This window comes from Mesoplodon densirostris, chromosome 6 (assembly GCF_025265405.1).
Source record: "Mesoplodon densirostris isolate mMesDen1 chromosome 6, mMesDen1 primary haplotype, whole genome shotgun sequence".
Classification (NCBI taxonomy): Eukaryota; Metazoa; Chordata; class Mammalia; order Artiodactyla; family Ziphiidae; genus Mesoplodon; species Mesoplodon densirostris.
This window is the reverse complement of record NC_082666.1, coordinates 9,389,223-9,415,698: the sequence shown is the minus strand read 5'-3', so window position 1 is coordinate 9,415,698 and position 26,476 is coordinate 9,389,223. Positions and strand designations below refer to the sequence as shown.

The following is a 26,476-nucleotide window of genomic DNA, read 5'->3' as shown; positions in this document are numbered from 1 at the left end:
TGTAGAATGGGGGGGATTTCCCATATTGACCCAATGTACCACATTGACTAGACGTTTCTGGTGTGATTAGCTTATATCTTCGAGCAAGACCCTTAACTTCTCTGAGCTTGTTTCTTCATCTATAAAATAAGTAGGTCCTATAATAGGAATATCTACAAAATATTGACTAGGTTGTTATAAGACTTACGTGAGACAGGCATGTGAAGAGTTTAGCATATATGGTGCCTGGAACATAGTAGATGTCTGATAAATGGTAGGTATCATTATCATTTCTGCTCCTATTTTACATAATAAGATCTCGAGCTCAAAGTGATTAATTTGCCTAAAGTCACACAGCCGGTCAACAGACTAAACCCCAGATGTCTGAGTCTTGTCAGCCCAGATCCAGGCATGTGAGTGAAGAGGTCTTTAGAATGTCTGGGGCGCAAGTCACCAACCCTCATGAGGGACCCCAGGTGAGAACTGCCTAGCAGAACCCAGTCAGCCCCCAGAGGCACGAGCAAAGTAAACAATGGCTGGTATTGTAAGCCAGTGTTTGGGGAACGGTTGGCACACAGCAGTAGACAGCAGGAATACTGTCCTGTTGCTTACTAGGTGTAGTTAAGCCCTGGGCAGACACGAGGAAACAGCGCTGCATCATTTGTTCATTTGTCCGTTTACTCAGCAAACAGAGGTTGAGCCCCATCTGTGCTGCAGGCTCTCTGCTAGGCACTGAGGACTCTGTGGTAAACAAGACAGGCAAGATAGGAAACAAACAAATAAGTTTAAAAAAGGAAATACCAGGTAGTGATGAATGCCGGGATGAAAATAAAGCATGATGAGAAAGAGTGACAAACGGAGTCTTTTCAACTTAGGTGATCAGGGAAGGTTTCTCGGAGGCATTTAAGGTGAGATGATGGACAGCAGGGAGTAAGAGCTGGCAGCGGAGTATTCCAGGCAGAAAGAATTGCCAGTGGAACTGCCCTACGGTGGGAGTGAGCTTGGGGTGTTTGGGTATCACTCGAAGGCTGGCATGGTTAGAGCGTAGTGAACATAGATAGGAGCAGGAGAGGAATGTCAAGTGGTGTACGGGGCACAGCGTGTAGTGCTTTGTAGGCCAAGGCAAAGATTGCAGATTTTTTCCAAGAAGGTACTGGTAGGTATTTTAGCAAGATGGTGTGTCAATAAGAGTAGGACAGGCTATGCTGCAGTAACAAATAAACCCCCAAATCTCAGTGGCTTCCCCAACAATGGAAGTTTATTTTCCTCTTACATCACAGCCTGCAGTGTGTCTGCAGGATTTCCTCTACTTGGCAACTCAGAAGCTCAGGCTGCCTCCATCTTGTGGTTCCATCATCTTGTAGCTTTAAGGTCGTTGTGATGTCATCTACCTAGGAACAGGTAGAAGGAGAAGAGAGGGTGGGGAAAGCTCACCAGCTACTTATCTACCTTAACCTGGAAATCACTTTGCTCACAGCCTCCCATTGGCCAGAACTAGTTGCATGGCCAAGCTAACCACCAGGGAGGCTGGGAAATGTGAAAGAGTACACAGGTATATCTGAGAGCTCCCAACAGGCTCTACCACAGGTAGTAATAGAATCTGATTTATACTGCAAATTGGCACTCTGGTTACTGTAAAAAAAAAAAAAAATGTGAATCATGAGTAGTGGGAAGCCAAGCTATGGTTAGGTTCTGAAATTGTAGCCTAACTTCTTTCCCTTTAAATTTGTCACTTGTGGCCTTAAATGCTGGGCAAATTTTACCTCTTGGAACAAAATCCACTGAAAGTTGTGTCCTGAAGGGATGCTCAGGTCAAAGCTGGAGTCAAGACTTCAAAACCAAATGTTTATCTCACACCAGTCAGAATGGACATCATCAGAATGCCTACAAATAACAAATGCTGGAGAGGGTGTGGAGAAAAAGGAACCCTACTACACTGTTGGTAGGAATGTAAATTGGTGCAGCCGCTATGGAGAACAGTATGGAGGTTCCTTAAAAAACTGAAAATAGAGTTACCATATGATCCAGTAATCCCAGTCCTGGGCCTATATCCGGAGGAAACTATAATTCGAAAAGATATTATACACGCACCCTAGTGTTCACAGCAGCACTGTTACACTAGCCAAGACGTAGAAACAACCTAAGTGTCCAATGACAGATGAATGGATAAAGAAGATGTGGTACGTATATACAATGGAATATTACTCAGCCATAAAGAAGAATGAAATAATGCCATTTGCAGCAACATGGATGGACCTAGAGATGATCATACTAAGTGAAGCAAGTCAGAAAGAGAAAGACAAATATCATATGTTATCACTTATACATGGAATCTAAAAAAATAATACAAATGCACTTATTTACATAACAGAAACAGACTCACAGACATAGAAAACAAACTTATGGTTACCAGAGGGGAAAGGTCGTGGGGGAGGGATACATTAGAAGTTTAGGGTTAACAGATACACAGTACTGTATAAAAATTAGGTAAACAACAAGGACCTACTGTATAGCACAGGGAACTATATTCAATATCTTGTAGTAACCTATAATGGAAAAGAATCTGAAAAAATATATATATATAAACTGAATCACTTTGCTGTACACCTGAAACTAACACAACATTGTAAATCAACTATACTCCAATAAAAAACCAAAACAAACTCCAAATGTTTAATTAGGGAGGCCCTGATTCCCAGACTTTGGGATCCTGGATTGGTAAATTCCAAAACTAATTTGGAAACCAACAAAGAGTTATTTTGCCTCCTAAGTACATACCGTCACCATCATTTCACTTTCAAAAGAGCATCTTAATATTTATAAGTTGGAAGGAAATAATAGCACAATATAGAACATTCCTAGAAAAGACAGTTGACAACTTTACACAGATCGTACGTGCACACACATCACGCACAGGCATAGACACACTAGCTGAATATGCACAGACAGTGTACATTAGTGCTTCCTGAATTGCCCATGAGTATATTTTATCATCATTAAATAAGTGAGCTATTCGGAGTTGCCTGTGTGAGAAGCTGCTTGAGGCAATTTACCACTTTTCATTCAAAGGATCATCCTCAAAACTTTTCAATTTGGGAGTCACAATTGAAGTCACTGTAGGTCTTCTTTTACTGTGATACCTTAATCCTCACATCATGTGCCTCTTGATGGGTCACTTGACAGGCCTCTAATTGTAATAACTGTTTGCCTGTTTGAGGCATCTTTCCCCTTAGGGCTCCCAATGTGAACTTTGTGCTCACTGCGTAGCTTAAATTTTAAGCCAGACCTTTCCAGACATTGTACTCACATTCATTATGTCCAGGCATGTTCCTGTGATATGGTAACAAACAAGAGGAGATGATATTCTGCTTATATAATGCCACATTGTCCTTCCTTTCCTCATTTCCTGTCCCATGGACAGGCACTGGCCCATGAACTAGTATTTGGAGGCTACAGGGCTGGGTGAACAACAGTAGTCAAGGTCCAGAGCCAAACACAGAGGTTTGGGAACCAGGTTGCCAGGAGCCGACACATAGGCAAAGGGCGGGAGTCTGGGTGAATACAGAACGGGCACACGCCTTGGTGATTGGTGACAGGCCACAGAAAGCCTGCAGGGTGAGCTGGGGGACCCAGAGAAGCCTCGTCAGGCCCTGCAGGAGCTGGCAGGACTCTACGTGCTTCTCCAGCTTTCCCTCCTCTGGCTGCCTGCAGTCGGACTGACCTCCCTCCCTCTCCTATTCCTGTGCCCTCTGTCCTTTCTGCCCGGTTGACCTTCCTGTGCTGCGACCCCACCATTTTCTGCCTGGCCAACTTGTATGCACCCTTCAGATGGAATATGCTCTGTCTTCTTCCACCAAAAAAAAAAAAAAAAAAAAAAGACAGAGGCAGACACAGAAGCAGTAATAGGAGGACACACATGACTCTGGAAACCCCTGGAATTTTCCTGCCTTGTGATGGCTCCCATGAGAATCCCCATTTGTTCCAGGACTCCCAGTGAGGGATTGAAGGAACAGCCGTTATCCATAGAATAGCAGGCCTCTGTCCGTCAGAATGTTCTCCAGGACTCTGGGAATCCTGTTCCAGAGTTTTGTACAATGAGAAAGCATTTGATTTGGAGTTTGATGCCTCCAACCCACACTTATAAAAATAAACTTGGCATTCAGGAGAGGCACCTTCTTTACTTCCCCGAGCCTTGAGGCTCACACAATAGATGTGAAATAGAAGAGAGAAAGAGGGAGCAAAGATGGCTCCTGGGTTTCTGGCTGAGCACCTGGAAAGATGGAGTTTCCAGCAGTTGAGATGGGGAAGACTGAGGGAGGGGTGGGTTTGGAAGGGACCATCAGGAACTGAGTTCTACATGCGATGCATTTGAGGTGCTGGCTAGACATTCAAATGGGCAAGTCGGGTAGGCTGTTGGATATATGTGTTTGGAGTTCAAGGAAGAGGACCAGGCTAGGAACATAAATTTCAGAGTCATCAGCATAAGGCTGGTATTTAAGGTCATTTGGGGGATGAGGTTATGTGGAATGTGGCTCCCAAAGGCCTTCAGCCTGGGACATCAGAGCCTTCTAGCTGGCCTTGGCCAGCACTTAACCTCACTGTCTCCCCTCCAGCTGTGTGCCCTTCACGGCAGCTCCAGCAGCCCCTCACCCTTCCTCTACACTCTGCGTGTGTCCACAGCTTCCCTCCTTCACCTGTCGCTGACTGCTCCTTATTCTTCAAAGACCAGAGTATCCGTCCTTTTTCTCTGTAGCTTCTTTTTGAAAGAATGAATATTTCTATTCTCACTATTACAACAACACTCTGACTATATGTATTGAAACCCTGGGGCAAATTACTTCACACTGTATTGTAATACTTGTGTCATTGGTAAATATTTGGAAATATTACCCAGTGCATTTTCTCCTTGGCAGTTCCTTCTAGCATCTCAACCGGAGGCTCTTCCCTCTTTAAAGCCTCTTCTCTGAGGCTTAGCACCTCAGGGAAGAAATAGTACAAAGTAAAATCAACAAACAAACAAACAGCAAAAACAAAGGATTAACTTCTTGGCTTTGAGTTTTCAAATTTCACTATTAAAAATCCATAGCATCAAGGGAATAAGAAGAGAAGCTGTAGATTGGGAGAAAATATTTGTGAGCAACGGTGCCTGATCCCCAGGTTATTGGGTCCAGGGTAGACCTGACCATTACTAGACCTTTCATATTCCCCCCACTAAGGCTGGAATTGGGGCTTAGAGATGCCTGTCTGTGTCTGCAGTTCTCTGGAACTGATGTGATATAGACAGGCTCAGGGTACTATCACAGCAGCCCCAGTAGATTGTGAACAGGGAGAAGAGAAAGGTAGCCTGTTAGAAAGGATGAAGAACAGAGGCAGGGACTTCCCTGGTGGCACAGTGGTTAAGAATCTGCCTCCCAATGCAGGGGACGCATGTTCGATCCTTGGTCAGGGAACTAGATCCCACATGCATGCCGCAACTAAGAGTTCGCATGCCACAACTAAGGAGCCCTTGAGCCGCAACTAAGGAGCCCACCGGTCACAACTAAGGAGCACACATGCCCCAACTAAAGGAGCCAACGAGCCACAGCTAAGGAACCTGCAAGCTGCAACCAAGGAGCCCGCCTGCTACAACTAAGGCCCGGCACAACCAAAAAAAAAAAAAAAAAACAGAGGCAGACACAGGGAGAAGGAGTAATAGGAGGACACACGTGACTCTGGAAAAGCCCTGGAATTTTCCTGCCTTGTGATGGCTCCCATGAGACTCCCCATTTGTTCCATGGCTTCTCTTTTTTTGCCCAAGCTAGCTTGAGTGCGTTTCTGTTACTGATAATCAAATGGTTGTTGACCAACAGTAACTGAATCCCCTCCAGACTGTAAACATCTTGGGAGCAAAACTGACTCTGTTCATCTCTCTAAATCCAAAAGGCTGGCCAGGACTCCCAGTGAGGGATTGAAGGTACAACCGTTACCCATAGCGTAGCAGGGCTCCGTCCATCAGAATGTTCTCCAGGACTCTGGGAATCCTGTTCCAGAGTTTTGTACAGTGAAGTTATAAGCATTTGATTTGGAGTTTGATGCCTCCGACCCCCACTTATTGCAGTGTGACTTAGGAAGCCCCAATTTCCATAGCTGTAACATGGGAGTCCCAGATTCTGCTTCACAGGGTCAGTGTCAGTATTGAGAGAAATAATTTCTGCAGAAGGATCTAGCCCAGTGTCTGGCACAGAGGAGATGCCCTGTGAATGGAAATCAGCATGATTTCTAACTGCTACTGAGAGCTGACATTATTCATTCAAAAAATATTTGTTGAGTATCTACTGTGCCCTGGAGTGGTGAAAAGAGAGACAAGACTCCTCTGGTGCCTGCCCTCATGAAGGTTACAATCTAAAGAAAAGGAAGCGGCTTTTCTTGATTGCCTTCTGTGTGCCAGCTCCCCGGGTCCAGCTCCTCTTGATTAGGGAGGGTATTGAAAGAATCACACTTTGGATCTGTCATGATGTGGTGGCTCTGTGTAATAAAAGCAGTTCTGCATGTGGTTATGGTTTCTTAGTTTCAACACCACCATTTGTGGTTATGCCATGTTTATTTTTCACATCCTTCCAGTCAAACTCTGGTGAAAGAGAGCCAGCCACATTTATACACCTATCCCACAAATGTGTTCGTCCCACCTGCCTGCCTTCTGCTCCCACAAGCATCTGGGTTCAATCTGAGAGCACAGATCAGATTAAAAACTGTGCAGATCAGGGTAAAGTTCTGTTTAGACAGCAAGACTGGTAACTGATGAGAGTTTACCCTCCCTCTCTCAAGGCAGAGTCAGTCTGTTCTATCTATCCTACAGATCAATACCAGATAACAGCCTTAGGGGCAATGATGTATTTATTGAGAGAGCCCTCAAGGAGAACCAAAAAGGATAAAAGTGATCAGTGGCGATCTCAGGTTCAGGATGCTGCCGGACTTGCTTCCTGACCTGCGTGGGCTTGGACTGGCGAGCAGAGAGCTCCATGCTGTTCCCCGTACTCTGCCACGTCTCTCAGAACAAGTCCTCTTTGTGGTATTGACCACCCTTTGGGATCTCATCATGTCTGAAATACACTGATCTTTTTTTTTTCCCTGACTATAAAGGTTATATATGTTCATTATTAAAATTTAAAAAAATCTTAGTGGCCTTCCTCCCTAATAAGGAAACAGTGATTATTTTTATTTTATTTTTTTCACAGCTTTATTGAGATATAATTGACATATAACACTGTGTAAGTTTAAGGTGTAAAACATGATGATCTAATAGATGTGTATATTGTGCAGTGATTACCACGATTACCATAGTAGCACATCCTTCACCTTACACAGTTATTTTGTGTATTTGTGATGAGAACTTGTAAAGTCTGCTCTCTTAGTGTATAATACAGTATGGTTAACTGTAGTCACCATGCTGTATATTAGATCCCTAGAACTTATTGATCTTATAACTGGAAGTTTGAACTCTTTGACCCCCTTCACCCATCCTCCCACCCTGCCCCTGGCAACCACCAATTCACTCTCTGTGTCTATGAGTTCAGTCTTTTTTTTTTTTTAAGTATATATTTATGTATTTGGCTGCGCCGGGTCTTAGTTGCAGCATGCAGGATCTAGTTCCGTGACTGCAGATCGAACCTGGGCCCCCTGCATTGGGAACGTGGAGTCTTTACTGCTGGACCACGAGGGAAGTCCCCTGAGTTCAGTCTTTTTAGATTCCACCTATAGGTGAGCTCAGACAGTATTTGTCTTTCTCTCTCTGGCTTACTTCACTGAGTGTGATATCCTCAAGGTTCATCCATGTTGTCACAAATGGTAGCATTTCCTTCTTTTTATGGCTGAATAATGTTCCATTTTACATATCTATAACTATATCTGTCTCACACTTTCTTTATCCATTCGTCCATCACAGACACTTAGGTTTTTCCCATGTCTTGGCTCTGGTGAGCAATGCTGCAATGAACAAAGAGTGCAGATACCTCTTTGAGACCCTGTTTTCATATCTTTTGGATATATATATCCAGAAGTAGGATTGCTTGTAATTCTACTTTCCATTTTCTGAGGAACCTCCATACTGTTTTCCAAGGGAGCAGTGATTTTTATTGCCCAGGCAATATGGGCAGCCTCAGGCCATGACTGACAAAGCCAATTTCCTAGCCTCCTTTACAGTTAGGAGTGGCCAGGTGACCCATTTCTGGCCATGAGATCAGTTTCTGGGAAAGATTTTGCTCCTCACCCCATCCCCCATCCTGCCATGAAAGACGAGGCCATGACACCTGGCAGGAGGAGCCATCCTGTGCCCGTGAGGCAACAAACATGAGTGTAAAAGACAACCACCTGAGGAGGTCAGCACAGGATGGAAGGACATGTATTCTTAATGTCTTCATTTTCCTGTAATAAGAGGACTGGAGGTAGATGACTCCTGGCCAAATACATGCCTATTGTTCAAGCTACTGTTGGTTGGATGTTCTGTTATTTGCATCCATATTCCTAAATATGCTATAATATAGATATACAGACGGTCCCAGACTTATGATGGTTCAACTTAATGATTCTTGACTTTACAATGATGCAAAAGCGATCCGTATTCAGTAGAAACCATACTTTGAATTTTGAATTTTGCTCTTTTCTGGGGCTAGTGATGTGTGGTAGGATACTCCCTTGTGACGCTGGGCAGTTGCAGTGAGCTGCCACTACTAGTCAGCCACAGGATCACAAGGATAAACTACCAGTATACTTACAACCATACTGTAACCAGACAACCATTCTGTTTTTCACTTTCAGTACAGCATTCAATACATTACATGAGCTATTCAATGCTTTATTATAAAATGGGCTTTGTGCTAGATGATTTTGCCCAATTGTAGGCTAATGGAAGTGTTCTGAGCACTTTAAGGTAGGCTGGGCTAAGCTTTGATATTCGTTGATGTATTAAATGCATTTTTGACTTAATGATATTTTCAACTTATGATGGATTTATCAGGGTGTAACCCCGTCATAAGACAATGAAGATCTGTAGATACACTAAAATAGAAGATGAAAGTCTCTACCCTTTCGCCAAATATAGCCACTGTTAATGTTTGGTATACATTTTTCCAAGTATTGTATACATATGTTAATACATATAAGTAATCACAAATACATATAAAATTAATGGGCTCATAGAATAAATGCATTCTGTTCTATAAACTGCTTTTTTTACTTAACAAAATACCATGGTGTATTTCTGTGTCAGTACAACTTTTTTAACAAGTTAATCTTGTATTGCTAGACATTTAGGATGTATTCAGTATTTTCTCATTATAAGCAATGCTGAAATAATTATCCTTGAACATACATCTGTGTGCACTTGCCTGATTGTTTATTTTGGATAACTATTAGACATGGACAAAGGATATGCACATATTAAATGTTGACACATCTATCTATTAAACAAATGTTTATTGAGGGCCTAGTATATGTGGCACAGTTATGCTTGATGAACAGATACCTTGGTGGAGCTTTTAGTCTGGTGGGGAGACTGACAGTTGAACAGGTAAACAAATAGTACATAGTTACAAATTGTGATGAGTGACGAGCAGGAAATGAACTGATATGGTTTGTAAACACTGAGGAGGTACTTAAATAGATGACCAGTGAAGGCCTCCAAGGAGGTGACACTTAAGGTCAGAGTTTAAGGATGAGAAGAACCCAGGTCCTGTAAAGATGGAGAGGAGGCGTGCGCTGGGTGAAATCCCCCAGGGAAGAAAGAGCTTTGATGTTTAAGGGTCTAAAAGGAAACAAGTGTGGCTGAAACAGCTGAGAAGTGGATGGAGGGGCAGGCAAGGTCTAGACAAGACAAGATCTTGTAGGTCATGTTGGAGCATTTGAATTTTATTTATCTTATGGAAAGTCACTGGAGGGCTTTGAGCAAGGGAGTGACTTGCTACATTTTATTATTATTGTTATTGTTATTTGATGACCACTCTTGTTGCTATCTTCCGTTGTTTGGATGGAGGCAAAGCCAGATCAGTAAGGGATTTATTGAAGTGGTCTAGGCAAGATAATATGGTTTGGAGTGGGATATTAGAAATACTCAAATAGGTCAGTGGATAGAAACAAAGCATTTATAAACAGGGAACTTATACTAGTGGCCCACAATTTTATTTACTGAAGTTTTACATTATATATTAATATGTTAGAACAATATTATTACTGCTCTAATAGATATTACACTATAATATAAAACTTACTTTACATTGTATATTCATCATTACTGTTAATAATGTTCTTATAATAATAATTTAATATTATTATTCAGTTTAAAAAATTTCTTGGATATTTTCCTGTATTTATTTATTGGGATAAGTTTTTTTTTTTTTTTTTTTTTTTTTTTTCTTTTTGCGGTATGTGGGCCTCTCACCGTTGTGGCCTCTCCCGCTGCAGAGCACAGGCTCCGGACGCGCAGGCCCAGCGGCCACGGCTCACGGGCCCAGCCGCTCCGCGGCACATGGGATCCTCCCAGACCGGGGCACGAACCCGCATCCCCTGCATCGGCAGGCGGACTCTCAACCACTGCGCCACCAGGGAGGCCCGGGATAAGTTTTAAAATAATTTTATCATGTTCCATTGCACCCCACCCCCAAATTATATTTGTTCTTTGATTTGGATTCCACTAAATTTATAAGTTGAGTTGGGGAGATAAGACATCTTTGCAATATTGAGACTTCCTACCCAGGGATTTGTTATGTTTTTTCTTTACTAAGGACTTATTTTTTTATGTCCTTCTGTAAGGTTTTATAGTTTTTTTCCTATGGGCCTTGACATTTCTTGTTAAGTTTATGCCTAGGTATTTTATAGTATTCATTGCTAATGGAATATAATCTTTTTAAAAAGTCATACTTTCTAAATGGAAATAACAGATATTTAGTGTTGTAATTAGGGAATCTTCTAAGTAATACTTCTCTTCCTCTTCTGAATTTGGAAGAAACTGAGGCAGGGGTACAGAAAAGAGACATAGGAGATAAAAATACTAACTTCATTACTGATAAAGTTGACTGGAAAAATGTAGCTTTCGATCTGTAAGCACGTAGGCTTGCTGTATTTCTCCCTGAACTGGATAGATTTACCTCCATAAAAGCAGGTAGTGCTGGACTATAGTATCTTTATCCCGGAAACAGGTCCACTTACCACCTGGTGGAGAGCACATGAAAATATTTGCTCCCTGCAGTAAGCAAAAGCCAAAAAAGAGAACTCAGAGCATCTGTTCTTGTCTAGTTCCTTCTCCCAAGCTCACTAGTGAGATAAACCATTCATTGTCCTCTAGGGTGGAGAAAGGCCACGAGTCTTCTTCTAATGGAAGTCCCTCTATATGGAAAAAAGTCTTTTCCCTTAACATTTAGGAAAGCCATTGATTTTCATTTTTATCTTATAACTAGCCACTTTACCAAAGTCTCTAAGCTTTTTAGTTGATTCCCTTAAATTTTTATTTTTAGGCATGCATTTACATCATGAACAAATGACAATTTTGTCTCTTCCTTTCCATTATTTGTATTTCTTATTTATTTTTCTTATCTTGTTGCATTGGCTTTAGTTTGTAGCAATTATAATAGGCATTCTTGTTTTGTTTCTGACTTACATGAGAATACCCTTAGTGTCTTACCATTAAATATGTTTGTGGATGGCTTCTGATAAATAAACTTCGTCATGTTAAGAAACTTAAGTTTTCTTCCTAGTTCATTAAGAGTTTTTAAAGAAAATTGTAAGGTATTAGTGTTCAATTTATCAAATATTTTAAAAGTATTTCTCCTATTGATAATATCCTATTGATTTATTTTTCTTTAATAATGAAATGAATTTACATACTCCCTAATGTTGAATCATCCTTGTACTTTTGGAATAAATCTTGCTTGATTATGGTGGATTTTGACTTGTTTTACAGCAAGTTGGATTCAAATTGCTAAAATTTTGCAACTGCTATATAGTTAAGCAGATTGGTCTGTAAGAGTAATGATTCACATGTTAGAGATTAATTGGTGAACTTTGAACAGGTGGTCCTGGCTCAGATGAGTTTGGGAAATGCCAGGTTAATCAGGTTTCTTTACTCTTGGACTTCACAGAGACCTTAATAATGCTTATTGTGATTCTCCAAAAGATAGACCAGAAATGGCATGCAGCACTAGCACTTTCTCAAGTTATTTGACTGCAGAACCTCTTTTTCAAAAAACACATTAAATTCTCTGGAGACTAGAGTTCTATAACTGATCTGTAATTCTCTATTTTGGTGTTATCTCTGTCAGTTTTGTTATCAGAGTTATGCTAAACTTCGGAAGTGAAATGGAAAACTTTTTTTTTCTGTGTAACAGTTTAAATAACATAAGGATTATCTGTCCCTTAATGGTTTGATAGAACTTGCCTGTAAAACCATCTGAAGTAGTGGCATTTCTGAGTGATACAGATGCTCTGGAATGCACACACTAACAAGGCTTCCCCACAGGACATTCTTTCCCAACAGCCAATTCTTCCTGGCACCCTTTTCTTGAGGATCAAACAGCTATTTTAGAAAAGCCTAGAATGTGTGAAAATTAGACTTGAGGCATTAGTGAAGTGATGCTGATCAGTCCTGCAGGGTCCTCAGCTCTAACAAATAGCGTGCTGGCTACTGCTCCGGGGTGCCTTGTTGGGGCTGCATAGGGCATTTTTGGTTAAGGGTGCAGAGTTGACTCCCACCTTTCATAGTAGCCACTGTCGCTGAGGGCCAAGCTCTGGACCCCTGTCCTCATCCAGTTCCATTTTATCCTCTGGCTTGTACCTTTTCCCAAGTACTGTAGGGCGATAGGTCTGCTTAAACTTCTTCTAGATGCTTCCTGGAGGCCAGCCCTCAATAGTGCTTGCTATAGACCTCTGTGGGTAGATCATTTGCCCAGCATAAGGGGGAGGCAGAGAATTGCCGGGAGATCGGGGTCAGTTTGAGAGGCCTGGTATTAGCAGTGGGGTCTAGGGACAAGCAAAGCTTATGTGGGGTCAGCTGGACCAGTGGGTCTCCTGAACTGTAATGAGCTGAAGGATTGGCTTGGGGTTCAGTAGGGCTGGGTGTCCCTGCAATTGAGGGGGGGCGGGTGGTGTGTGTGTGGCCTGGGGGCTTCTAGGGATCTAAGGCTGTGCTGAAGGATTAGTCTAGGGTATAATGAGGCCTAGGAGAGCTGAGGAGGCTGCGGGTCCCTGGAAGAGGCCAACTTGGGGGAGGGAGCAATTGGGGCCCAGGCTCCGACAGGCCCGGGGCTCCCGTGGGTCTGGGCTGGGGCGGGGGCCGCCTGCGTACTCGTAGAGGTCAGGTCGGAGGTGCCGGGGTCCTGCCCGGGGCTAACGGGCCGGGCCGTGGGGAGGCGGGGTGCCGGCCAGGCGGCGGCGCGGGCTCCGGACGCGAGGGCTCCCGCTCCCTCCTCCCGCCCGAGCCAGCCTCGGGCGCCCGGCGCCTCCCACGGAGCCAGCGCCAGAGCCGGGAGGCCCCGGCCCGCCGCCGCGGCCCGCGGAAGGAGCCGCCGCTGTTGTTGCTGCTGCCGCCGCCGCCGCCGCCAGGCCGCGCCCCGCCCCTGCCGCTGCCGCTCCCCGGTGAGGCTCGCGCTCGACCTGCGGCGCCGGCCCCGCCGCCTGGGCCCCGGGCCCGGCCCCTTCCGCGCCGCCCGGGCGATGAGAAGCTGCTTCTGCGTGAGACGGAGCCGGGACCCGCCGCCGCCGCAGCCGCCGCCACCGCCGCCCCAGCGGGGAACAGTTAAGTGAGGCCGGTAGGGCCGGGCGCCGCGGAGGCTCCGCCGAGCCGCCCCTGCTGCCTCCGTGGGCGGGCGGGCGGGCGGGCCGGCCGGCGCAGGCCCCGGGCCGAGGGGCGGGTGGACGGGCGGGCGGGCGGAGCCGGGCCGCACCGAGGCCTGCGGGCTGTGTGCCCGGCCGGCCGCGGGGACAGGCCCGGCGGCCTCTGCTCGGCCGTGCGCGCGCCGCGGCTTCCCGTCCCCGGCTTGGCCTTGCGGCTTGGCGGAGCCGGAGGGAGCTCGGGGACCAGGGTGCGAGCAGCGTCCCCTGGGCCGGGGCTGGTGAGGGCTCTCGAGAGCCATGTCCGCCCAAGTGAGAGGGGAAGCGGCCCACCTGTGCCGGGGCACGGCGGCCACCTGCACAGACCCGGACAGTGGTTTCACTGGCCGGGCCCGGGGGGCCACTCTCTGTGGTCACGTGGGTGCCGAGCCGACTGCACCTGAGCCTCGGCATGATCTAGGGTGCGGCCTCATCTGTGACCTGGGCAGAGCAGAGAGGACACCCAAACTCCAGGGCACCTGTGTGCAAGGTGAGGTGCCGGCTGGGGCACCCAAGACCCAGAGTACTCATCCTCGAAGGATGGTGCGCCTGTTGATGGTCACCCCACGGGGACTCCAGCGCAAGTGAGGCTCAGGGGCAGGGGCCGGGTGAGGAAGGCAGACCCTTGAGCATCTTCGTCCTCTTTGTTACCAACACACAACTCTTCCTGAATCATCAGCCTTTCCGGCCATTAAAAATGACTCTTGCATTCCCTGCCCCTCTGCAGCCTCTTCAGCAGGGCACAGGGGAAGGCCACAGGAGGGCAAAAGGCAAATGGCTGTTGCTCCTTCTCTGCTCCCAGCCCCCACCCACGAACCAGCCCCCGCTCAGTTTTCTGCCACAAAGCAGACAGCAGGCCAGAGTCTCTTTAGGGGCCTTTGTCTCCGTGATGCCTTCTCAGTATAATCTCATTGTACATTTCTCGACAGCTGGCTGGATCTCATCTCATTTTAACAGGGCAAGAAAATCTTATCAGCTGCACCAGAAAAGCCTTAGAAAAGTTAGGAGATAAGCTGTGTGGAAGCCTAGACTAACTCAAAAACGCAGTGTGCTCAGAAGATTAGTACAGGAGACAGGTGACACCTTTCTTGCTTGTGGGAAATTGAACCAGGTATTTCAAGATATTGTGCCATGCATAGAATATTTAAATGGGGCCTCTTCTGGGACCTGGGCACCAAGACCCATGTGCAGCATTTGACATAGCTATTACTGGTTCATTTGAGCTTAGGATCATCTTCTTTCATCCACATTTTTCATTCCTTCCTTTTAGCTTTTAGGCCCGCGCTCCTGGTTTATGCTGAAGGCGTTTCCCTGCCCTGCCTCCTTCCCGCTGGTGGGCTCTTCCCCACTTTCAGCTGGAGCAGTGCACCATGATTAAATGCAAGGACTTTATAATTAGGCCTCAGCTGAAGCCTTGGCTTTCCTACTTACTGTGTGTTCTTAGGGAAATGAGTGAACTTTTCTGAGCCTCAGTGTCCTCATCTGTAGAGTGAGGCTAATGATAATATCTATCTCATAGAATTACAGTAAGAAGTAAATGAACTATTATAAGAGAAGTGCTCAGCTGCATTCATGCCACAGGGCAAGTAGTTAATAGAAATTAGTGGTTATTGGGACTTCCCTGGCGGTCCACTTGTTAAGACTCTGCGCTTCCACTGCAGGGGGCACAGGTTTGATCCCTGGTTGGCGAACTAAGATCCTGCGTGCTGCATGGCGTGGTTAAAAAAATAAAATTAAAAAAATTAAAAATTAGTGGTTATTATTAAGGGTTTGTTAACTGGTTAATCAGAAGAGTAGCTTCAGTTTTTTTTAGAGTGCGTCTTCTGTTTGTGGTTATTATTTAGGGCCACTAGGAAGGGATGGTAGAGTAGAAAGAACGCTGGGCTTAGAACGTCAGTTTACCTCCTGGAACCCAGGAGACCCTAGGCAAGTCATGGAACCTCATGGGACCTTTCTGAATCCCCATTTCCTCATTTGTTAAAGGGGCCTAAGAATAAAAGCTACCCCGTAAGGCTGAATGGGCTAATGTGTATGAATGTGTGTGACGCTGTGGAGGGCGTTGGCGGGTCCTCACTAAATGTAAGTGGGATCTAACGTCAGACCCTGGTTTTGTGGGTCTGCTATTTTGACGGTTTGTTGTGGTGGGGGAGGACTATAAGAAAAACAATGCAAGAATATCTTGTTTGTGTACAAGGATATCTTGGTGCTTTACAAAACCATACAACCGTGTGAACACATTGTGATCCCCTCTCAGGGCCTTGCAAGGGGGCAGTGAGCGCTGAAGGTTCATCTCTATCAGTTTCACAGCGGATTTGCTTGTGGGGCATCAGAATCCGAGTGTCCCCGGCCCCTCTGCTGTAGCAGGTTGGAACTGCTCTGTGCCTCGTGCTCAAAGAACGACATGCTTGCCGCACTGGAAAGTCATGATGGTGTTGGAGTCAAGAGTGGGAAATGTCAAAGGTGCTGTTATGGTGGTGAAGATAACAGATGACTACATGGTTGGATGTGGTGGGCTGAGAACACTGTATTTAGTTGGCTGTGGTTGAGTGAGCAGTCTCGTTTGCGCGTTGGCTTGTGGGAGGGGAGGCCTGGGTTCTTTGAATGAGCTGCCTCTCCCCAGGCTGTTCTCGCTCTCTCTGAGGCCCTCCCTGACCAGCGTTGCACTGACCCCACTGGCTCTCCTTGGCCTCGTGCTCGCTGGGCCGCCCTTGGGAATTGTGGTTTCCCTGAGTTGTCGGCACTGTTTGCGGCGGGGTTGCCTACCTCACATCTCTTCTCCCCAGCTGCTTGGGAGGCAGGGTGTGCTTGACGTTGCCTTCTTGTTGGGGACATCCTGTGGGCAAGCGTTGGTTTACTTGACACACTTCTGGTGGGATGCAGAGCTTGTCTAGGTTGAATTGTGAGAGGCCCGTGGGCCTAGAGCCCAGGGGTCACATACTAGAGCTTTGCAGCTCATACTCCCCTGAAGACTGGAGGGCCCTCTTGCTGGGCCTGTGGCTAGGATCAACACGGGATCGTTCTACACACACACACATCCACACACACACACATACACACCACACACACACTTTTTTTTTTTTTCCAAACAGATACTGATCAGCACAGCAAAATGTTCAAAAGAATATCCTTTAGGAGAGAGACATAAGTGAATTCTTAATGAACTAAGAACCCTTAGGATGTTTATTAAAATGCAGAACCCAGGGCCTCAAACCCAGATCTTGAATCAGAATATCTGGGGAAGGGGCCCCAGAATCTGCATGTTTAACAAGAATCTTGGGTTGTACTGATGCTTACTGAAATTTGAGAACCCCAATTATAGATGCTTTTTAAAAATATTGTGAAACACACAAAATAAAATTTACCATCCTAATTGTTTTAAAATGTATACATCAGTGGCATTAAGTACCTTCCTTCTGTTGTACAACGAATCTCCAGAACTTTTTCGTCTTGCAAAACTGAAACTCTATACAGTTGACCCTTGAACAACATGGGTATGAACTGTGCAGGTCCACTTATACATGGAATTGTTTCCATAGTAACTACTGCAGTACTATACCATCCGCGGTCAGTTGAATCCCCAGATGCAGAACCACAGATACAGAGGAGCTCCGAATTTGGAGGGCCAACTCTAAGGTGTATTCGGATTTTCGACTGCTGGAAGGTTTGGCACTCCTAACCCCTTCGTTGTTCAAAGGTCAACTGTACTCATAAAACTCCTGTTTCCCCCTCCCCAGCCTCTGGCAGCCACCATTCTCCTTTCTAGGAATTTGACTACTCCAAGTACCTCATATAAATGGAATCATATTTGTGAGTATCTGTCTCTTTGTGACTGCCTTATGTCACTTAGCATAATGTCTTCAAGGTTCACCCACACTGCAACATGTGTCAGAATTTCCTTCCTTTTTTAAGACTGAATAATACTACATTGTATGTATAGACCACACTTTGCTTATCCATTTATCTGTCTGTGGACACTTGGGTTGCTTCCACCTTTTGGCTATGGCAAATAATGCTGCTGTGAACATGTAGGTACAAATATCTCTTTGAGACCCTGTATTCAATTCTTTTGGGTATATATCCAGAAGTGGAGTTGCCAGATCATATAGTAATTCTATTTTTCATATTTTGAGGAATCACCACACTGTTTTCCACAGCTGCTGCATTTCCATTCCCACCAACAGTGCACCAGGTTTCCGATTTTTCCACATCCTCACCAACACTAATTGTCTGGGTTTTGGTAGCAGCCATCCTAGCGGGTATGAGATGGTATCTCACTGTGGTTTTGGTTTGCATTTCCCTAATGAGTAATGATGTTGAACATCTTTTCAGATGCTTGTTGGCCATTTGTATATCAGCTTTGGAGAAATGTCCTTTTTCAAGTCCTTTCCCCATTTTTTCATCGAGTCATTTGCTTTTTGTTATTGCTAAGTTGTAGGAGTTCTTAATAGATTTGGATTTTAACCTCTTATCAGATATATGATTTGCAAATATTTTCTCCCATTCTTTTGGATGGCTTTTCACTCTGTTGATTGTGTCTTTTGATGGAAGTTCTGCAAGTTCTTTATACACATTGAAACCCTGTAAAGAAAATATTATCGTCCATGATTCCAATTTGAGGGGCGTAGAAACTTAGGCCCAATTCAGTTGAGTTGCTTGGGGTCACACAGCTGTGTCAGAGCTGCGACTCAAGCCCTGGTCCCTCTGAGTCCCAAGTCTGGACCCTTTCCATTCCTCTGCTTTACCTCCCAATCCTTCCCTGAGCCCATAGCATGAAGAGGCCCTATAGGGTCTGCAGGAAGTGGCCTTGGCTTGAGAAGCAGTCATTTACAGGAGAGGAAATAGGAACGCAAGACTTGGGAATCTCTTCCTTCTGACCACTGGGGCGCTCCTTCCTGTAGATCCACATCATTACTTAGACTTGAGAAGTAGCAGAGACGTGCAGACAGGTTTTTAACAGTTTTGTTTATTGGTTTGTTTAAGCGTTTCATAAGCTTGTTTCAGAGCCCATCTGCTGCTTACAGTTCCCCAGACAGTCCGGGACTGTTCACGCCACTGTTGGTGCCGTGTCTTCTGCCTGCACTCCTTGCAGTACTGTGCACCCTCCATCGTTCAGGAAGGCCAGCTCCCTGACTGCCCAGCAAAAGGGAGCATCGCCTCATTTGTGGTCCCTTTCTTTCAGGACATTTCCTGCAGCCCGTGAGCCCTGCAGGTGGTACCCATGACTTATTCGTCACTGTGTCACCCAGCACAGTGGCACTGCACCTTGGCTCTGCATTCTCCAGTCTCTGACCCAGCCCAGGTCACTTAGAACAGAACCTGGGGGTTGGAACAGGCAGCTGTAGTTTTTACAGACTCCTTAGGGGAGTCGTCGTGCAGCCTCCTGCCAGGCCCTCATCCAGCCTGCTCCAGCTGAGTCACACCCACTTCTGGAACCCCCTGGAGTGCCACAGTCCCACCTCCCTTCCTCGGCAGATGGCCCAGCCCTGGGATCGTGGTGTTTGTCCTGCATGGAGCATCAGTGACCCCAGCGTGGCACTCTCACCATTGCCTCTGCTGCTTTACATGCCCTCCTTAATCCGATGAAACATTGGCGATTTTGAGAGGAGGACAGGAACTTCATTCATCCATCCTCCCGTCCATCCATCCATCTATCCGTAATCCATTTATTGAGTTCTCATTGTGGGCTAGGCACTGTGGTGGACATATACCTTTGCACAACTGATGTTCTGCTAGGGAAAGTATTATAGCCTTCTGAGAGGCAAGACTGTGTGTAAGTGTGTATGTGCATGCGTGCACGTGTGCACATGTATGTGCCAAGGCCATGTCCTGGGACAACATCAGGATTCTTAGTGACAGCACCTGTCTGGCTGGGCAGTGGGGAAGGTTTGGGGTGAACGGGAGATGTGACCCAGATTTTGAATGGTGGGATGGGTGCCATAGGGGAGGAACTGGGTGCTCCTGGGCAACCTGTGTTGGGGAGGGAAAGACTGGGGGACTTACTCTGAGGCTGTTCCCCATGGATGATGACCTTCAGGTTCCTTCCTCCCTCCCTCCTTTCCTTCCTTCATCAAACATCTAATGAGTACCTACTGCCTTGTAGTCAAAGTTTGGACTATGGATCTGCTGTGTCAGCATCACCTGGATCTTGTTAGAAATGCAGCTTCTGGGACTTCCCTGGTGGTGCAGTGGTTAAGAATCCGCCTGCCAATGCAGGGGACACGGGTTCGATCCCTGGTCCAGGAAGATCCCACATGCCGTGGAGCAACTAAGCCCGTGTGCCACAACTACTGAGCCTGAGCGCCACAACTACTGAAGCCCATGCGCCTAGAGCCTGTGGTCCGGAACAAGAGAAGCCACCACAATGAAAAGACTGCACACCGCAACAAAGAGTATCCCCCCACTCCCTGCAACTATAGAAAGCCTGTGCACAGCAACGAAGACCCAACACAGCCAAAAATAAAAATGAATAAAATAAAATAAATTTATAAAAAAGAAAAGAAATACAGCTTCTCAGGCCCCATCCTAGACCTGTTGAATCGGTATCTCTGGGAGTGGGTTTAAGACTCTGTTTTAACGAATTCTTCAGATGCCTCATGCGTGCTAGAGTCTGAGATCTCCTCATCCAGAATGTTGGGGTTTCCATCTTCACCATTGTTTCATGCTCAGCACAAGGGCTCTCCGTAAACGTTTGTGGGCTGACTGTTACGCAGCAGGTCCTGTTAGGTACCAGGACCGTGGGAGATGCTTCAGGTGGGAGGATGGCAAGGTCAGCCAGGTTTGAGGTATTAATGGGACACGTGGGTGACAATAGCCAGCAGGGTACTAGATACACTCGTCTGAGTCTCAGGAGAAAAGTCCGGGCCATGGAGGTAATTTGGAAGTCATCAGCACACAGAATGATTATATGACCAAAGAAACTCTGAAGACCCATGTGCAAGTCACAGAGCGGGTGGTGGTGATGGGAGGTGTCTGCTGGCCTGAAGCCAGGTGTTCTGATGATTCTGGCCTGGGAGCCCATTTGCCTAGCGTTGAGGTGACATTTTTCCTCTGGACACTGTGGCCATCAAGCCAAGGCTGTGACCGTTTTATGTCACCGAATATCAAGAGAATGTTGCTCTTGGGACCTCCTGGGTTCATTTGTAGGGCATCTGCCTTCTGTCAGTGTCCTTCTTGCTTCTCTCCAGGGGACAGTATGACACTAGACCTGATGGAAGTGGGTGGGGACGACCTTCATTTGCAGTGATTGTGAGCAAGTTGCAGGTTGCGGTGGGGCTCACAGTGTACTGGAGAACGCCCCCTCCTCCCCAGCACCAGGCTCCCTGGTTTTTCACATTCAGGCCTGTAGGGGGCAGGCCTTTGGCCACGGCAGTGCTGTAGAACTTGATCCTGGTTTATCTGGGGAGAGAGAACTCCAGGATCTAGCACTGCACTGTACGGGCTGCAGCAGCCCAAACCGCAGGCCCGCCTCACAGAGTTTATGGAAAATCTGTTTGGTAATCAAATGGTTAATATCAGTCTAAACAGAGGTCTGGTGGAATGGATGCATTTGTACACCCGATTCTCCTATTAGAAGTAACAGACCTTCACTGGAGAAAAAGGAAGTGCTTGCCGTTGTTAGTTCCCTAGCTGGAAAGTTCTTTGTGATCTAGGGGAGCTTAGGAAAATATTTGCTTTAGTTCCCCAGTACCTTAGCAGCCTTCCAGCAGCCTGTGGCCTGTTGCCACCAGGTCGTACTCAACAGCATTTGTCAGAACGATTTGGTTTCTGACTGGTCACTAGATAAGTGGTCCAGGCCCAAGTACAGGTGGCGCCAGGATGCTATCCTGAGGTTCCGTAGTGGACACCTCTCAGCCTGTGTCCCCCATGGGCAGCCCCCAGAGCCGGCTGGCCATTTGCCTGGTTGCCGCAGGGACTCTGGCTTCAGCCTGCAGTCTCCTTAGGAGGTAGGGCTCTGCACCAGGGCTGCCTGAGGTGGCCCAGTTTGTGTATTTGTGTGTGTTGTGGGTGCATTGGTGAAGGCTGGCCTCCCCTGTCCTCTGTCCCCTGCTTAAGATTTGTTAGCAGGAAGGTGCCAGGAATTATGGAGCAACAGAGGAGGGCATGGGCTCCCCGCAGCCCACTGGTACCACTGCTGCTGCTGGGAAACAGGCAGAGAGCTGCCCCACGACGGCCAGCACTGGAGCTTTTACTGGGGGACGGCCGTTCTCAGTGGAGGCCCTGCTCTTCGGCCGTTTCCCACAGGGAGTGAAATATTTATCCACTGCTTTTCCTCAGCCCCACAAGCTGCTAGATGTGGGCAGACAGTTTGTCTTTTGTGCCCTTGATTTTGGATTTCAAACAATCTGATCACAAGTTCATCCTTCTGTAGGGACTTAATTAACTCACTGGTTTTGTCATTTCAACTACAGTAGCCCAATTTAACCTGCTCCCCCCGCAATACTTTGAAATTACTCTCCTCAAAAGTTGTGTGCGAGTCCCGCCTTCAGCCCTGGTGGGCAGCGGGGGCTCCGCTTCTGAGTCGGCCTTCCTTCCTCGCCCGGGGTCCCTGCTGCGCCTCCTTTGAAGGCGGCACCCCCTGCCCCCCGGCAGTTGTTGCCTCACCCCCGCGCAAAGTGCTTTAAACTCCTCGGCCTGCACCCCACCCTGCTGCTGGAAGGGCCTCCGTGGAGGAGAGAGGTCTGAGCTCTGCTAGTTGGGTTTTGATTTCAGTACAGGAGCTGATAAAACGAGATAAACCCCAGGCTCACAGGGCCGGGGAAATTAAACAGAGATGATATCAAAGTTCCCCTGAGTTTTCAACTGTGATACAGTAGCTTAGTTTTCTCCCAGACTGGGGCCGGGAGGCACGCCTTTGATTCTGAAACAATGTTCAGCATCAGTTAAGCCCAGCACTGCTGACTTACAGGGATTAAGCACACTGTTGTAGTAGTTCTTTGATCAGCTACAAGGGAGCCGTGTGCTGTCTGTATGAAGGGGCTTTATAGTTAAAGTTCATTTCTCTGTGAACCTGGGATGACAGCACTGGTGAGGTGCTGCAGAGTGCTGGGAGCCGGGGCCTCCCCCTGGCACTGTTTGCAGCATTGCAGGCTCACGCAGGAAGCTGTTCCCTTACCCAGTGTTATTGGATAGAACTCATTGAGCACAGCATGGAAAAAATCCTGCTGGCCTGGAGATCACACCGCACCCTAACTGACCCCATGCAGTCCCTCTAGTCCCAGTATGTACAGCGCGCACACACACACACTCACACACACTCACACACACTCACACACACTCATTCTCTGTCTCCCCACTTTGCAGAGAAATCCTCTTGGGGCAGACACGGGCACGCCTGTCCAGAGCGAGGCTCTGTAGCCCCCATCCTTGGCAGTGATCTGAGTGAGGCTGGCTGCACACTCGGGGTAGAGGTTGGGATAGGGACCAAATGACCCGCGAGGTCAAGCTAGGAGGACTAGATCAAGGTCAGTGTCGCCAACGGACTCTCTCCGTGCCCGAGGGCGGATGTGACTCCCAGGTGCTGCCGCCACCTTCATTCCTTACCTGGCGTTTACTGAGAACCGACTTAGCTTTAGGTTGGCTCAATCCTGTAGTTCTCAGAAATCTCAACATCTGTTATCTTGGCCTCTAAAATACTGCATCAACTTTTGGCTTTTTCTGTGGAAGCCCTCCTTGCAGCCCCAGCTGGGACGGTAGAAGTTTCCCCAGTTGCACCTCCACCCCGGTTGGCCCTGTGACTTCCAGTTGGTGATGGAGCCCCCGTGTGCCGTGGATCACACTCACACCGTGCTCTACATCAACCTGTCCCCTCCTGTGCAGGGCTCGGATCTCCCTCATTAGGTCTAAATTTACCTCCGTCGTACACAAACGTGGCCTTAGCTCATTTTTATTGTTGTAAATTATTTATGAGGGAAATGTTGAATCTTGAAACTGAGGTGTGGGGAAAATTAATCCCATGTTACTTCTATCTTTCTGTACTTTTCTCCCCCTTGCTTCAGTTACTGGGCTACAGCTAGAGAAAGAAGAGCGTTGGCATTTTAAAATATAATTGGTGTTCAAAGTGCTTTCGTGATGGGATATCGGATGGGAAGTCCGTCTCTCTCTGCACAGTGTATGGAAGGCAGAGCAGACTGGGGAAGGAGGGCCAGAGGTGGGCTCTGCCCTCTGCCAGCTCGTGGTGTCTGAGAACTCCAGGCTTCCGTTTTTCTCCTCTAAAATAGGGATAATACGCCCCAGCCACCTTCTAGGTTTGGTGTGAGCATCGATTGAGAAGGAGCCCAAGAAAGCTTTTTGGTAATTGCAGGGTGCTGTTCAGATGCGGGGAGGTGTGTTAGTGTGTTCTGTGTGCAGCTAGGATTTGGAGATAGAGGTGGGTGCTGGGCGGGGAGTGCTGAGGATGACACCAGCTGTTGCAAGTAGGCCTTCGCGTTTTCTGCTGTAGCCCAGCATCGCATCTTGCAAGACAGGTTAACGTTGGCCTTAAACACCCTGCTCCCCACGCTCCTCTCCCCGCGGCAGGTCTGCTCTGCAGCCCGGCATTAATGGCCTCTTCTCCCCCTCGCAGAGGCCTGGCCTGTGACCCGGGAAGCCGCGGACACAGTGGTGCCATCCCTTCTGGCTGGAGGCTTCGCACAGCCCGGGGAGCATTGAGAGCTAGTTAATAAATGGCCTTTTGTTAGGAAGGTCAATTGAAGTGACGGTAGAGACGCTGTTAAGAGTAATTTGCAGTCAGAAAATATGTAATTCAGGGCAGGCTGCTTTGAGTGATTGCCTGTGCCGTGGATATCTCGGGCGTTTCACATTAAAAGCTTCCTTTGCTGGTGGTGGTGCTTCCTCCACCGCGGAGCTCTCCGCGTGGCGAGGAGTCATTTGTCTGTATCTCACAAAGGCTGCTGGATCCCCAGGGCACGGTCACTGCAGGGGGAGGAAAGAGGGAGACGTGCATCCGAGATGCTCGGTGCTAATGCCCTGCTTGCCGCATCCTCCCAGCCTGCAGGCCGGGCCGTGACCAGGCACGCGGGCCCGGCCGCCGGCTTCTTTGTCTGCTCGGGGAGGCCGCCCGCAGCCATCTTGGGGCCTGGTGCCGGGCTGCCCGGTGCATTGTGGGAGCAGCGGCGTCAGCCCCCTGCCCTTGCTCACGCTGCAGAGCGGAGGAGGGCCATTGTCATCAGTACGTGGCCGAGGATGTGGTGACCCGAGGATGGGCATCTCTCAGCTAATAAAATGTTTATTATTTATTCCCATGCTCACTTCCCCCCTCTCTCCCTCTCAGATAGTAGAAGCCCTACTATCTTAAAAAACAACAACAACACTTACCTCTGATGTTCTTTATTAAATTCACAGCATGATATTTTAGCACTGGCAGAATTGTACATTCTATTAATGAATTGTTAATTGCAAAGCATTTTGGTAACCAACAGCAGGTACCAATATTTTGCAGACTGCAGCAACGTTATTTCCATGTTACCAGGAATATGGGGTTTTCCAAGTGAAGTACTTTTTGATCAGTGTTTGCTTTGGATTGGGCTGGTGCAGATATTTAATTCTAAGCTTCTTTATTGGGGGCATGCATGCGGATTCCGTCAGTAAATATTTATTTAGTGCCTACTGTGTGCAGGAAGCATTAAGCCCTGTTCTTTATGCAGATAAAGCTGCCTGGTAAGTGAAATTTGAAAATAGAAAACGATGCAGTGATGTGGTTTGGTGTCCTGTCCCCCCTGCCCTGTGCTTCTAGAAGCTTATTTTCAGTAGAATGAAGTAAAGCATAACTTAGTTTGGCTTTTGTCATAAACAGAAGCTGAGAGTGTGGCTGCTGCCAGGCACTTTCTAGCCTTGACCCAAGACTTGGCTCCGTTGCACTGACAAGTCTGTTTCTGGAGCCTTTCGTGGGTTCCAGGGGACGCTGATTACACGGTGACTCGCATACAGCATTCTGGTTGTTTCTATTCAGGAGGCTGTAGTCATTTTGAATAGCCTCTGCCGTTTCTGATTCTAGGCTGAGAACTAAGAATATTCCTCCTGCCTGCCTAGTTAGGCAGGGCGTTTGGTTTACTTTAGAAGCAGTAACCAGCCTTGAGAGATCTGGCAGACCTACAGCCAGTGGAATTCAATTGCTGCAGAAGGAGGTGGAATTTAACTTGCTCTTTTTCGCAGCTTGTCCTTTTAAAAGCACTAAACGTCATTTACATAAGGTGTCAGGTTTTTTATTTGCTTTCTGGTGCACTGCCCCTCGAGCTGCCCAGACCCAGTGTTCTCTATATTCTGCCTGTCTCCTCTGGTCACATCAAGAGGCAATCAGCAGCAGAATAATAATTTCATTTCCCTCCCTTTCTCCCAAAGTGCCCAACAAGAATTGTGGTCATTGTTAGTGTTTAGCTTTGAGTAAGTGCCCACATGACCTGCGGGATTAAACACAACAAAGGGACCCACCAGTCCTCTTGGGAGCAGCACCAACCATGTTTCTGGCCAGTTACACTGAACCTTTGTATCCCAAACCCTCCAGTCTCATCTGCTTTTTTGTTGAGCACCTACTATGTGCCAGGGAACCTCTCCAGACCCTTGATTTACGTGACTCCTTTAGTTCTCACAGCAGCTCTGCGACTGTCCGTGTCCTGACCTCTTGCTTGCCCGGTCACCAGCTAGTAAGTCATGGAGCCTGGACTCCAGT

General features: G+C 47.1%; 1 protein-coding gene across 1 annotated transcript in view; it reads left to right on the top strand.

The window, feature by feature from the left end:
* Positions 1–9,693: 9,693 nt before the first annotated feature.
* MVB12B (multivesicular body subunit 12B) overlaps positions 9,694–26,476 on the top strand; it is a 194,288-nt gene continuing 177,505 nt past the window's right edge. Inside the window, 3 exon segments of the mRNA XM_060100447.1 lie at positions 9,694–9,715; positions 13,165–13,216; positions 13,218–13,737. Of these exon segments, the coding sequence (XP_059956430.1) occupies positions 9,694–9,715; positions 13,165–13,216; positions 13,218–13,737 (594 nt within the window).